The sequence below is a fragment of the Lepidochelys kempii genome, chromosome 14, assembly GCF_965140265.1.
Source record: "Lepidochelys kempii isolate rLepKem1 chromosome 14, rLepKem1.hap2, whole genome shotgun sequence".
NCBI classification, from domain to species: Eukaryota; Metazoa; Chordata; order Testudines; family Cheloniidae; genus Lepidochelys; species Lepidochelys kempii.
Genome location: NC_133269.1, coordinates 35,601,566 through 35,616,553, shown reverse-complemented (window position 1 = coordinate 35,616,553; position 14,988 = coordinate 35,601,566). Strand labels below are relative to the sequence as shown.

The window sequence follows — 14,988 nt, the reverse complement described above, 5'->3', positions numbered from 1 at the left end:
GGACTCCGGATGAGTCTATCCTGCATTTCCCAGAAAAGTGGGAATCAGACTGTGTAGGCATTTTAGTTGGTGTCTGTAGCAATAGGGGCACAATGCTGGCTAACATTCTTGGATTTGGGTTGTTTTGTTCCATCCTCCATACTGCATTTGATCAAGCCACATATTAGGCCAGATCCTCAGATGGAGTAAACTGACCCCAACTACATTGACTTTAAGGGAGCGATGCCAATTTACACTCCCGTGATAATGCACCAGAGTCGTGCTCTGGTTGTGAGCAGCCCTCACTACTCCAGTCAATAGAAGTGATGAATGCTGTGCACCTTTGACATTTATATAATGAGATATTATGGAGAGGGGAATTGGAGTCATTCCCTCTCTCACTATAATCCTGGCCATTGCCCTTGTCTTTCCCTCCACAGGCAGGACACTATGAACTAAGAAAGAAAATGTCCAACCAAACCAACATAACTGAGTTCCTTCTCCTGGGATTCTCTGACATTCGGGAGCTGCAGATTTTGCACGTTGTGGTGTTTCTAGTGCTTTACCTGGCAGTCCTGACAGGGAATCTTCTCATCATCATAGTCATAGCTCTTGACCACCACCTTCACAGCCCCATGTACTTCTTCCTGATGAATTTGTCCATCCTGGACCTCGGTACCATCTCTGTCACCATCCCCAAGTCCATGGCTAATTCCCTCATGAACACCAGATCCATTTCCTATTCTGGATGTGTTGCCCAAGTCTTTTTCCTCGTCTTCTTTGCTGTAGCCAACTTCGCCTTACTCACCATCATGGCGTACGATCGATACGTCGCCATCTGCAAACCACTGCACTATGAGACTATAATGAACAGGAGAGCTTGTGTCCAAATGGCAGCCAGTGCCTGGATCAGTGTAACTGTATATTCTTCACTGCACACCAGGAACACATTTGCAATCTCCTTCTGTGGAGGCAACATGGTGGATCAGTTCTTCTGTGAAATCCCTCAGCTACTCAAGCTCGCCTGCTCTGACACATACCTTGGTGAAGTTGAGGTACTCATCTTGAGTGCATGCTTAGGCTTAAGCTGTTTTGTTTTTTTAATTGTGTCATATACTCAGATCTTGCAAACAGTGCTGAGAATCCCCTCTGAGCAGGGTAGGCATAAAGCCCTATCCACCTGCCTCCCTCACCTCATTGTGGTCTCCTTGTTTGTTTCCACTGGCATCTTTGCATATCTGAAACCCACCTCCAGCTCTCCATCAGGTCTAGATCTCATGGTGGCTGTTCTTTATTCCGTGCTGCCGCCAGTGATGAATCCGATCATCTACAGCATGAGGAACAAGGAAATCAAAGCTTCCCTGAGGAAACTGACTGGGTGGAGATTATTCACAAAGAATAAAATGTCTATATTTCTCTTATGAACATGGTTTTATCTGTGTTTCTTTACAAACACAATCAATTGATGATACTCTGTTATTGTCCCCATAAGAATATGGTATGTGATTTTTTATGCAAAATGCTGTATTTATAGTGGTAAATCCACACTTGCTCCGCTAAATCAGTGGAGTTATTATAGGTTTATATCAGTGTAAATAAGTTACCCATTAACACGTCTCAGGTCATAGGGAAGGAGGCAGGGGGTGGGGTGGTTAGTGGATTACAGATTGTTGTAATAAGCCATAAATCCAGTGTCTCCATTCAGTCCATGATTTTTAGGATCTAGCAAAGTTATGAATTTAAGCTCCCAGGCTCATCCTTTGAAGGTGTTGTGCAAGTTTCCTCTGGGAGAAGGACTGAGAGATCAGATATAGAATGCAAAAAGAAAAGGAGTACTTGTGGCACCTTAGAGACTAACCAATTTATTTGAGCATGAGCTTTCGTGAGCTACAGCTCACTTCATCGGATGCATACCGTGGAAACCCACGGTATAGATATAGAATGATCACTTTATGAAAAGTGTACACCCACAGGCAATAGGGTGTTTTTGTCTTTTATCATTTTCCTGTGCGAGTTCTTTCGAGAGCATAGTGAATGTCTGGTTTCACCCACATAATTGTTATTGAGGCATTTAGTGCACTGGATGAGGCATACCACATGTTGTGATAGGCATGTGTAGGACCCATGAATTTTGACAGGTGTTTTGTGGGGGGTGCTGATCATCACAGCAGTGGAGATATGTCTGCAGGTTTTGTATCTGTTGTTCTGGTAAGGTCTGGTGTCGCTTTGAGTTGGTGTGTCCTGGTCTCTGAGGAGCTTGCTTCTGAGGATGAGCTTGGAGAGGTTGGAAGGCTGTTTGAAGGCCAGAACAGGGAGTTCTGGAAGTATTTCTTTCAGGACGTGGTCCCTATTGAGTATGGTTTGTAACTGTTTGATGATACCCTGTGTCGTCAACAGGCCAATTCACCTTGAATGGTCCCTTGAAATATGTGTTAACTACTTACACTAAACAATCTGTTCCAATTTTTATTTAGCTGTAACACCCTGAGTACATTTCCTAGATCTGAAGAAGAGCGCTGTGTAAACTCAAAAGCTTGTCTCTCTCACCAACAGAAGTTGAGGAATAAAAGATCTTACCTCATTCACCTTGTCTAACTAGTATCCTGGGACCAACATGGCTAAAACACCACTGCATAAATCAATGTTGTGTCATTCTTGCTGTTGTTGAAAGGCTTATTTAAGAGGAAGGTTTTGCAATGTTTCCTAAAGACAATCAGACTCTGGATAACAAGGCCAAATTCTGATCCCCACTGAAGTAACTGGAATTTAGCCACTCACTTCAAAGGAATCATGATTTGGTCAATGGTTTGTACACACAAGGATCCAAGTGGGGCTAAAGGCAGCCTGGAGAAAGTGAATGCAACAGACATGTAAGGGTGAGATTCCCATCTCAGCTAAACCAGAGCTAATGCAGAGTAGCTCAACTTGCATCACCAGTTTACTACTGACAAGTTCTTGGACCAAAGACATGGGACTAAATTCAGTAGTAACATAAACACTGGTGCAAGTTATTTGGCTGGGGTAATTTTGTTATAATTTCGTGTAAATGGAAAAATGCCATCACATGCTGTCATAAAAATAAAGGGAAGTGTAACCACCTTTCTGTATACAGTGCTATAAAATCCCTCCTGGCCAGAGGCAAAACCCTTTCACCTGTAAAGAGTTAAGAAGCTAAGATAACCTCACTGGCACCTGACCAAAATGACCAATGAGAAGACAAGATACTTTCAAAGCTGGAGGGCGGGGGAGGAACGAAGTGTCTGTCTGTCTGTTTGATGCTTTTGCCAGGAACAGATCAGGAATGCAGCTCAGAAACTCTGTAAAGTTAGTAAGTAATCGAGCTAGAAATGCGTTAGATTTCCTTTGGTTAAATGGTGGGTAAAATAGCTGTGCTGAATGGAATGTATATTCCTGTTTTTGTGTCTTTTTGTAACTTAAGGTTTTGCCTAGAGGGATTCTCTCTGTTTTGAATCTGATTACCCTGTAAGGTGTTTACCATCCTGATTTTACAGAGGTGATTCTTTTATCTTTTCTTTAATTAAAAGTCTTCTTTTAAGAACCTGATTGATTTTTCATTGTTCTTAAGATCCAAGGGTTTGGGTCTGTGTTCACCTGTACAAATTGGTGAGAATTTTTATCAAGCCTTCCCCAGGAAAGGGGGTGTAGGGCTTGGAGGGACATTTTGGGGGAAGACGTCTCCAAGTGGGCTCTTTCCCTGTTCTTTGTTTAATACGCTTGGTGGTGGCAGCATAGGGTTCAAGGACAAGGCAAAGTTTGTACCTTGGGGAAGTTTTTAACCTAAGCTGGTAAGAATAAGATGAGGGGGTCTTTCATGCAGGTCCCCACATCTATACCCGAGAATCAGAGTGGGGAAGGAACCTTGATACATGCACTGATCTGGTATTCCATATGCCATCCAGTGTAAATCTAGTCACCTCCAAACTGAGAAAGGATCTCAGAAGTTGGCCTTTTATTACTATTAGAATACTATCTTTGTGTGTGGTTGTGTACACTACACATACGATAGACAAAGGCAGAGTCTGAGATTAGATAGGCAGAGAGAGAGGGCCATTCTTTGTCCTAACACGCAACCTAATTGTGTCATAATGATAGATTTTTATTTGATTGTGAACTGTTAGATAGATAGATAGATAATGAATAATTTGTGGAAATTATTGTGACTCATTTCCTATTCAAGACTATGCCCAGATCATGATTTTCTTATAAAGATTAATTATTAAACATTTACCAAAGAATTTCTCTGACGATATCTTACTCCACAGCTCATCTACACAGTTCATCCTAAGTACTCAGCATTTGAACTTTGAGCTGTTTCGGCTGGATATATTTTTAACATGCTCTGTTTCCCTTCCCTGAGTGGATCAGTTGAACTGTCACACACAGGTTCCTTAAAAAGGAAGGGGCCAGTCCTCAGCTGGAGTAAATTGTTATATCTCCACTGAAGTCAACAAAGCTCTGAGAATTTACACGACCTCAGGATCTGTTCTAAACACACATGGTTGTGAATTTGAAACTCCCCTCCACTGAATATTCTGCACTAAGGCCCTGATCCAGCAAACCACTTCAGGATGTGCTTAATTTAAACACGGTAGTCCCATTGAAAACTGGAAGTTAATCTCATGCTTAAGTGTTTTGTTGGATTAGGGATAGGGCCAACTGGTCTCAGACTTGCCGCTGCTTCAGTTTCTCCCCTTCCCCAATTAAACAAACTGCTACAATTGGTGCATTTAAATTTCTCTCTGCTTCTGGTGTCTGGTTATTGACATAAAATAAAAGTTTATCTCAAAGCCAGTCTCTCAAGGCTGTCTTCTCCAGGCTCACTAGGCCATTAAACCCATCCTGGACTCCTAATTCCCTCTGTGGGTTTTGTTCCTGCCCTGCAGTGCAGGTCACTCCAGCCAGTCCTCCCCTCTGGCAGCTATGGAGAGCTTCTTCCCAAGTCCTCTCTGACCCTGGGTCCCCTCTGGATTCCCTGCAGGAGACTCCCTGTGCCCTCTTCTAGTCTTTACCCTTGGATCAGGGCATCAGGTCCAGCTCTCTTTGCTCCTCAGATCTCTCTGAGCAGTGGCGCTCTGCCAGACCCATTCCAGACTCTGAGCTTCTCCAGACAGACCTCCCCTGGGTCTGTCCTACCCACTGGTACCCCTTGCTCTGATGGATCAGGCTCCCTCCCATGATGCCTGGTCACCTGACCCACCCACAGACCCAAAATCAAGCCCATCATCTGGGACTGAATAACAGGGCACAGGTGTGGATGAGACCATCTCCCCTTAAAGGGCCAGTCCAACCTGAGACACTGGGATTTTCAACTGGGCCTAAGGTATTTAGGCATCCAACTCCTATTGACTTTCAATGGGAGTTCTGCACATTAATCCCTGAGGCCCCTTTGAAAATCCCATCTCATTGCTTAAATGTCATTGATTCCACCAATTTTCCTGTCTGCATTGCCGGAATATTCACACAGGGGTCATGAACTCAGCTGAATCAAATTCTCTGAAAAAGTAACATTACGAGTCACCCAGGGATGACTTTGCTGTATTCAGTCAGTTCTTCCAATGATACAGGGTGGAGCACACTCCAGCTTCTGGCTGAGACAATAACAGGGAGGCCACGTATTGAGCTAGATGGAAATTTTCCAGTGAAACAGAGTTTTGTCCAAAAATGCTGATTCATAGAACTCAAAGAGTCATAGAACTCAGGAACTTTGGGGTTCCATGAACTTTCAGTGAAGCAAAAGCAGGTTGGCCATGGAGCAGTGCCTGCCTGCCAAGCTGGGGAGCCCGTTCTCTCAGGGTCCTTGGCTTCAGGGCAGTGCTTCCAGGCTCCCCACCACAGAGTTGGGAGACTGAAAGCCCTGGGATCCCCGTCTCTAAGTGTGGCTCAGAAGCAGGGAGCCTGGGAATGCTGAAGACCTGTCTCGAGCCAGGGCTCTCAGGGCTTCCAAGTCCCTACCCTGGACCTGGGAGCCTGTAATTCCTGGGATGGGCTCCCAGGTCAATGGCTCTAGGGCTTCCTCGCCTTGTGGGCTGCAACTGGGATTCTGGGACCTGGTGTGTCAGTTACGTTAGACACCTCACTGATGAATGGAGCAGAGAGGGATCAACACGGACAAGGGTGTGCACTGAGAAAGGATGTAGTGCCAATGTCCACATCATCAGTGCTGTGGGGTATTATCAGGAGGGGATCCCTGTCAACAAATAATTACACAGGCATTGGAGCAGGGGACTGAACCTTGGGTCTGCCACCTTCCAGGGGAGTGCTCTAACTACCAGGCTAGAGAGTCATTCTCGTGCTTGCTTTCTCTCTGTCCCAGTGACTCTTTACCTCTTTATCCAAAGTGGAACAGCTTTAACAGGACAGATTGAGGGCGCTCCATATCAGAATATCCTACAGACCAGTGGTTAGAGCACTCACCTGAGAGGTAGCAGATCCCTCTTCAAATCCCTTTTCCTCATCAGGCAGAGGAGGGATTTGAACCAGGGATCTCCCATATCCCAGGTGAGTACCCTAACCACTGGTCTGACAGTTATGAGGGAGGGGTTCCTCCTCGTTGCAAAAAAATACCATATATGACTGACCCTAGGAGAGGGTTCCCAATTGTGGATCACAAGCCAAGATGGACGCTTCCTGCCTACCTGGACTGAGGCACCTTATACTGCAACAGGGACACAGCTTAGCACACACCCTTCTGGTTTGTATCTCACATTGGCTAGCTTAGGTGCCTCTGGGCCCCGCATGCTGACTTGTGTGGATCCCATTGTTAGGCACCTGTTTCTTCCCATTCATTGAATAGGGAGCCTGGGCCACTAACTGAGGCTTTGTCAAGGCCAGTGATTTTAGAACATGGAAGGGCCAGATTTTTAAAGGTATGTAGGTGCCTGGTGGGATTTTCAAAAGCAGGAGTTTGGGGGCTGAGACAGATCAATTTGTTCACACAGTTTAATTTGCTTCCCACTTGGGTATAAGTTAAAGGTTATTCCATTTGCTGGATATCTGACAGTCCATGGTAGCTGAGCACCTTTGAAAATTAAGCCCCTTTGAAAATGCCAGCTGAAGGCTTTGAGAAGTAGAAATTTACCCAGCCTCAAAATTTACAGTTGGCCACTCTTTCATCATTGGCCAAACAAAAACAACAGAAACAACCAGGCCTGAGCTTTGGAGTGTTCAACGCCCAGCCTTGCATTCATTGCTGCCTGCACAGGGACCATTCACCCCTCTAGGCCGCTAGTGGCAATGTTTTGGCACAAGCATCTAAGCGTATGTCTACACTACGAAATTAGGTTGAATTTATAGAAGTCGGTTTTGTAGAAAGCGTTTTTATACAGTCAATTGTGTGTCCCCCCACACAAATGCTCTCAGTGCCTGTAGTCAGCGGAGTGTGTCCACAGTACCGAGGCAACCGTCGACTTCCGGAGCGTTGCACTGTGGGTGGCTATCCCACAGTTCCCGCAGTCTCTGCCACCCATTTGAATTCTGGGTAGAAATCCCAGTGCCTGATGGGGCTAAAACATTGTCGCGGGTGGTTCTGGGTACATATTGTCAGGCCCCCGTTCCCTCCCTCCTTCCATGAAAGCAAGGGCAGACAATCATTTTACGCCTTTTTTTCTTGAGTTACCTGTGCAAACGCCATACCATGGCAAGCATGGAGCCCGCTCAGGTAACCGTCACGTATGTCTCCTGGGTGCTGGCAGACGTGGTACTGCATTGCTACACAGCAGCAGCTTATTGCCTTTTGGCAGAAAACAGTGCAGTATGACTGGTAGCCATCGTCAACGTAGTCCAGGGTGCTCTTTTAACTGACCTCGATGAGGTCAGGGGTGCCTGGGCAAACATGGGAGTGACTCAGCCAGGTCGTTTCCCTTTTAAGTTTCGTCTCATGGTGATTGAGTCCTACCAGCAATGCACTGTCTTTTAATCAGCAGCCAGCAGAAGACGACAGCCAGCAGTCATGCTGCACAGTCTTCTGCCGAGCTCCCAGGAGATGATGATGGCTAGTGGTCGTACTGCACAGTCTGCTGCCAGCAAGATGTATAAAGATAGATGAAGGGGCTCAAAACAAGAAATAGACCAGATTTGTTTTGTATTCATTTTCTCCTCCCTCCCTCTGTGAAATCAATGGACTCCTAAACCCAGTTTTGAGTTCTATCCTTGAGGTTTTGAGTTCTGTCCTTGAGGGGGCCATTCAGTTTCTTGCAAAGCCACCCCCTTTGTTGATTTTAATTCCCTGTAAGCCAACCCTATAAGCCATGTCATCAGTCGCCCCCTCCCTCCGTCAGGGCAATGGCAGACAATTGTTCCGCACCTTTTTTCTGTGTAGACGCCATACCATGGCAAGCATGGAGCCCGCTCAGATCACTTTGGCAATTAGGAGCACATTAAACACCACACGCATTATCCAGCAGTATATGCAGCACCGGAACCTGGCAAAGCGATACCGGGCGAGGAGGCGACATCAGCGTGGTGACGAGAGTCATGAGGACATGGACACAGACTTCTCTCAAAGCACGGGCCCTGGCAGTGTGGGCAAAACTTTAAAACTTATTGAATGCCAGCCTTCTGTTGCTTGGGCAATCCTCTGGGGTGGAGTGGCTGGGTGGCCGGAGGCCCCCCCACCGCGTTCTTGGGCGTCTGGGTGAGGAGGCTATGAAACTTGGGGAGGAGGGCAGTTGGTTACACAGGGGCTGTAGCGGCGGTCTGTGCTCCTCTGCCTTTCCTGCAGCTCAACCATATGCTGGAGCATATTAGTTTGATCCTCCAGAAGCCTCAGCATTGAATCCTGCCTCCTCTCATCATGCTACCACCACCTTTCAGCTTCAGACCTCTCTTCAGCCCACCACTTACTCTCTTCAGCCCGCTACCTCTCCTCCCAGTCATTTTGTGCTTTCCTGCACTCTGATATTGTCTGACTCCATGCACTCGTCTGTGCTCTGTCAGTGTGGGAGGACAGCATGAGCTCAGAGAACATTTCATCGTGAGTGAGTTTTTTTCGCCTTCTAATCTTCGCTAGCCTCTGGGAAGAAGAAGATCCTGTGATCCTTGAAACACATGCAGGTGGTGGAGAAAAAAAAAGGGACAGTGGTATTTAAAAAGACACATTTTATAGAACAATGGGTACACTCTTTCACGGTAAACCTTGCTGTTAAAATTACATACATAGCACATGTGCTTTCATTCCAAGGTCACATTTTACCTTCCCACACTGCGTGGCTAGCCCCTCCCCCTCCCCGTGGCTAACAGTGGGGAACATTTCTGTTCAGCTACAGGCAACCAGGAAGGGACTTTATTCCCAGACCAGAAAATAACTGATGGGGGATGTTGAAATGCCTATAGTTATCCTTGGGGACCCAGCCTATCCCTTAATGCCATGGCTCATGAAGCCGTACACAGGCAGCCTGGACAGTAGTCAGGAGCTGTACAACTACAGGCTGAGCAAGTGAAGAATGGTGGTAGAATGTGCATTTGGATGTTTAAAGGCACGCTGGCGCAGTTTACTGACTCGCTTAGACCTCAGTGAAACCAATATTCCCACTGTTATTACTGCTTGCTGTGCACTCCACAATATCTGTGAGAGTAAGAGGGAGACATTTATGGCGGGGTGGGAGGTTGAGGCAAATCACCTGGCTGCTGGTTACGTGCAGCCAGACACCAGGGCGGTTAGAAGAGCACAGGAGGGCGTGGTGCACATCAGAGAAGCTTTGAAAACCAGTTTCATGACTGGCCAGGCTACGGTGTGAAAGTTCTGTTTGTTTCTCCTTGATGAAACCCCCCGCCCCTTCGTTCACTCTACTTCCCTGTAAACTAACCACGCACCCCTCCTCCCTTCGATCACCGCTTGCAGAGGCAATAAAGTCATTGTTGCTTCACATTCATGCATTCTTTATTCATTCATCACACAAATAGGGGGATGATTACCAAGGTAGCCCAGGACGGGTGGTGGAGGAGGGAAGGAAAATGCCACACAGCACTTTAAAAGTTTACAACTTTAAAATTTATTGAATGCCAGCCTTCTGGTTTTTGGGCAATACTCTGTGGTGGAGTGGCTGGTTGGCTGGAGGCCCCCCCATCACATTCTTGGGCGTCTGGGTGAGGAGGCTATGGAACTTGGGGAGGAGGGTGGTTGGTTACACAGGGGCTGTAGCGGCAGTCTGTGCTCCAGCTGCCTTTGCAGCAGCTCAGCCATACACTGGAGCATATTGGTTTGATCCTCCAGCAGCCTCACGATTGAATCGTGCCTCCTCTCATCACGCTGCCGCCACATTTGAGTTTCAGCCCTGTCTCCAGCCCGCCACTTACTCTCTTCAGCCTGCCACTTACTCTCTTCAGCCCACCACCTCTCCTCCTGGTCATTTTGTGCTTTTCTGCACTCTGACATTATTTGCCTACACGCATTTGTCTGTGCTCTGTCAGTGTGGGAGGACAGCATGAGCTCAGAGAACATTTCATCACGAGTGCGTTTTTTTTTCTTTCTAATCTTCACTAGCCTCTGGGAAGGAGAAGATCCTGTGAACATTGAAACACATGCAGCTGGTGGAGAAAAGAAAGGGACAGCGGTATTTAAAAAGACACATTTTATAAAACAATGGCTACACTCTTTCAGGGTAAACCTTGCTGTTAACATTACATACATAGCACATGTGCTTTCGTTACAAGGTCACATTTTGCCTCCCACCACCGCGTGGCTACCCCCTCAACCCTCCCCCCTCCCAGTGGCTAACAGCGGGGAACATTTCTGTTCAGCCACAGGCAAACAGCCCAGCAGGAACGGGCACCTCTGAGTGTCCCCTGAAGAAAAGCACCCTATTTCAACCAGGTGACCATGAATGATATCTCACTCTCCTGAGGATAACACAGAGAGATAAAGAACAGATGTTGTTTGAACGCCCCGCAAACATACACTGCAATGCTTTGTTGTACAATGATTCCCGAGTGCGTGCTACTGGCCTGGAGTGGTAAAGTGTCCTACCATGGAGGACGCAATAAGACTGCCCTCCCCAGAAACCTTTTGCAAAGGCTTTGGGAGTACATCCAGGAGAGCCGCGAATGCCAGGGAAAATTAATCCTTTCACATGCTTGCTTTTAAACTATGTATAGTATTTTAAAAGGTACACTCACCGGAGGTCCCTTCTCCACCTGCCGGGTCCAGGAGGCAGCCTTGGGTGGGTTCGGGGGTACTGGCTCCAGGTTCAGGGTGAGAAACAGTTCCCGGCTGTCGGGAAAACCAGTTTCTCTGCTTGCTTGCTGTGTGCTATCTACAACCTCATCATCATCATCGTCTTCTTCATCCCCAAAACCTGCTTCCGTGTTGGCTCCATCTCCATTGGAGGAGTCAAACAACATGGCTGGGGTAATGCTGGCTGAACCCTTTAAAATAGCATGCAGCTCATCATAGAAGTGGCATGTTTGGGGCTCTGACCCAGAGTGGCTGTTCACCTCTCTGGTTTTCTGGTAGACTTGCCTCAGCTCCTTAAGTTTCATGCGGCACTGCTTCGGGTCCCTGTTATGGCCTCTGTCCTTCATGCCCTGGGAGATTTTGATAAAGGTTTTGGCATTTCAAAAACTGGAATGGAGTTCTGATAGCACAGATTCCTCTCCCCATACAGTGATCAGATCCTGTACCTCCCGTTCAGTCCATGCTGGAGCTCTTTTGCGATTCTGGGACTCCGACATGGTCACCTCTGCTGATGAGCTCTACACGGTCACCTGCAGCTTGCTACGCTGGCCAAACAGGAAATGAGATTCAAAAGTTTGCGGTTCTTTTCCTGTCTACCTGGCCAGTGCATCTGAGTTGAGAGTGCTGTCCAGAGTGGTCACAATGGAGCTCTCTGGGATAGCTCCCGGAGGCCAATACCATCGAATTGTGTCTACAGAACCCCAAATTCGACCTGGCAAGGCCGATTTAAGCGCTAATCCACTTGTTTGGGTGGAGTAAGGAAATCGATTTTAAGAGCCCTTTAAGTCAAAAAAAGGGCTTCATTGTGTGGACGGATGCAGGTTTACATCGATTTAACTCTGCTAAATTAGACCTAAAGTCCTAGTGTAGACCAGGGCTAAGCTGTATGAACTGGATTGGGGATCTGTGTGCAGTTCATAAGAACGGCCATACTGGGTCAGATCAATGATCCATCTAGCCCAGTATCCTGTCTCTCATAGCGGCCAGTGCCAGACGCTTCAGAGGGAATGAACAGAACAGGCAATCATTGAGTGATCCATCCCCTGACGTCCAGTCCCAGCTTTTGGAAGTCAGAGGTTTACGGAAACCCAGAGCATGGGGTTGCATCCCTTACAATCTTGGCTAATAGCTATTGATAGACCTATCCTCCATGAACTTATCTAATTCTTTTTTGAACCCCATTATAATTTTGGCCTTCACAACATCCCCTTGCAACAAGTTCCACAGGTAGACTGTGTGTTGTGTGAAGAAGTACTTTCTTTTGTTTGTGTTAAACCTGCTTCCTATTAATTTCATTGGGTGACCCCTGGTCCTTCTGTTATGTGAAGTTTAGAGTTAGAAAAAGTACAGAGAATGGCAACCAAAATGATTAGAGGTATGGAAGAGCTTCCATATGAGGAGAGAGTTAAAAGACTGAGCTTATTCAACTTAGAAAAGAGACGACAAAGGGAAGATATGACAGAGGTCTATAAAATCATGTATGGTGTGAAGAAAGTCTCCTTTTGGCTTTCTCTCTGACTCTTTGAACTTTTGCCTCTGGGCCTCTGCTTTTGAGCTGTGCAGAGCTCCGGGGAGCGAGTCCTATAAGTCCGAAAATAGACATGGATAAGTCACCTTCCACAGCACCAGTCCTTTAATGTCAGTGAAGCTCAATGCTAGCTGCACACAGCTCATCTGCAGAGGGCAATAGGTCTGAGCCGAGCTCTATCAGATCAATCTAAGAGTGAGGGGAGAAAATACTCTTACATAGTTTAACCTTTGGCTTCTAGATACTCCAGTGGTGTTAACAATTGAGTTAGATAGATAATGACCAAAGAATCCTGGCGCTGGAGGATCGAATGCAACACAAGTTGGGGAAAAATCCACAATGACCTGCGCAGTAAGTTCACTATTTCAATTAAATATATTTGGGGATTAATATACAGAGTATATGTAAGACCTTCCATGTAAATTACATTTTGAACTCTGTAAGGCTTTTGCTATCTATTTAGTCATACATCTAGATCCAGTCAGAAAAAAAAAATCAGTGGAAAATTTTGACTTTGCACCAGAAACCCAAAATCAGAAAAGTTTTGGAGACTTGGCAGCCAAAAACTATTTTTTTCAGCTGAAAACACTTGAAAACTAAAAATTTTAATTTGAAAACAAAAGAAAACTGGGTTTTCCAATTTATAAAAAAAATAGTATCACAGACACTTTCCCAGACATTTTTGTTTAGTTTAAAATCCTGGTTTTGAAAACAAAAATTAGAACGAAAATTTCCAACTACCCCTTATTGGAAATGGAGTTGTTAGCAAGGGTGGGACACATCAATAGTTTTGAATAATGCCATGATTTCCAACCTATTTGTGCTATTGCAACTGTGCTTATTTCTGTTTCAAAGGAATAACAAGTAGATGATAAAAATTGAGTAACAAGCAAAGCTGGTAGCCCCAGAATGTGTTTTAAACCCACCAGCACCTTTCAATTTAGAGTCAGAGTTGAACTAGCCCGCTAATGTCTGGCTATCCTGACCCAACCCAAGAACCAAAAGGAGGTGAACGGGACCAGAACCCAGCTCTCCTATTCTAGCATCAGATCCTCTGCCCCACGCTGCTGCCAGCTAAACACCAATGCTCTTGACAGGGATACTGAAGATAGACACAGTGAGACACAGCCACTCCCCACATGAGCTCACAGTGCAACTAGACAAGGCAGGGAAAGGGAGAGTGGAATTATTAGAGATGACCTGGTGCTCAGTGCACTGGGCATGTCCGTGTCCTATTTCCATGGGGCAAGGGAATCACACGGTGTTGGTGGTTTAGAAATGTAGTTTCTTGTCCAAGTGGTGAGCCTGCTGTTTGTCATAAGACCATAAGACCGGAAGGGACCTGGATCATCAAGTCCAATCCTCTCTACCACTGGCAACCCCGTCATATAATCTCCATCATAAACTGACCCATCCCCATGTTAACTCTAGTTGGGTTGTTTGCTCCCAGGGCTGCTCCTGGCCTTCCTTCCTCTGACGGGGACAAACTTTCTGTGCATTTCCAGTCTAAATTTACTAATGGCCAGTTTATCCCAATTTGTTCTTGTGCCAACATTCTCCTTTAGCACCAACAGCTCTTCTCCCTCCCTGGTGTTCACCTCCCTGATCTATTTACAGAGAGTGATCATATCCCCCCGTAGCTGGTGTTTTGCTTGGCTAAACAAGCCAAACTCTTCTATGCTCTGTCTAATCTAAGGGCTAGGGGTGTAATTCCCAGCTCACGTACTTGCACTAGCTTGATGGGCGCTAGCATGAGTACAAACAGCAGGAGTATCTGTGGGGCCCTGGGCAGTGGCAGTGAGCACACAGCTACAAAGCCACCTGTACCCTGCGGGAACGTACTCATCAGGGCTCAGCTGTGCCTCCACCGACACTGCCCAGGCTACCCTGCAACTCATACTCGTACCAGCTCTCATTGACCCACTGCGAGTGTGTGTGTGCAAGCTGGGAATTACACCCCTAGCTCAAAGTGCAAACAGAGCCTCATTCTCCTCTCCTAAAACAGCTCTCCATTGTTGCAATAGCAGGACCGTCGTTCCTAAGATTGTTCCATACTTACACTGCAACTCGTTCCATACTTACACTGCTTTTTATCAAGCCACATCTTGGATGGATAGTCAGCTGGTGGAAACGGAGCCGTCTGTTAAGGGAACTATACCAATTTACACTGGTGTGATAATGCACCTGAATATTGGTGTGATTATCAGACGTGAGGAGGCAGGAGCGCTCTATCCTGACATTGCCCTTGCCCTTCCCTTCACAGGCAGCACACAATGTCCTGAGCAGGAAC

The 14,988-nt window shown here is 46.4% G+C and overlaps 1 protein-coding gene across 1 annotated transcript; it reads left to right on the top strand.

Moving 5' to 3' along the window:
• The first annotated feature begins 446 nt into the window (after positions 1–446).
• LOC140897726 (olfactory receptor 14A16-like) lies at positions 447–1,403 on the top strand. The gene has a single exon (XM_073310711.1). It carries the CDS (start codon positions 447–449, stop codon positions 1,401–1,403), a length of 957 nt encoding a protein of 318 aa, XP_073166812.1.
• Positions 1,404–14,988: the final 13,585 nt, after the last annotated feature.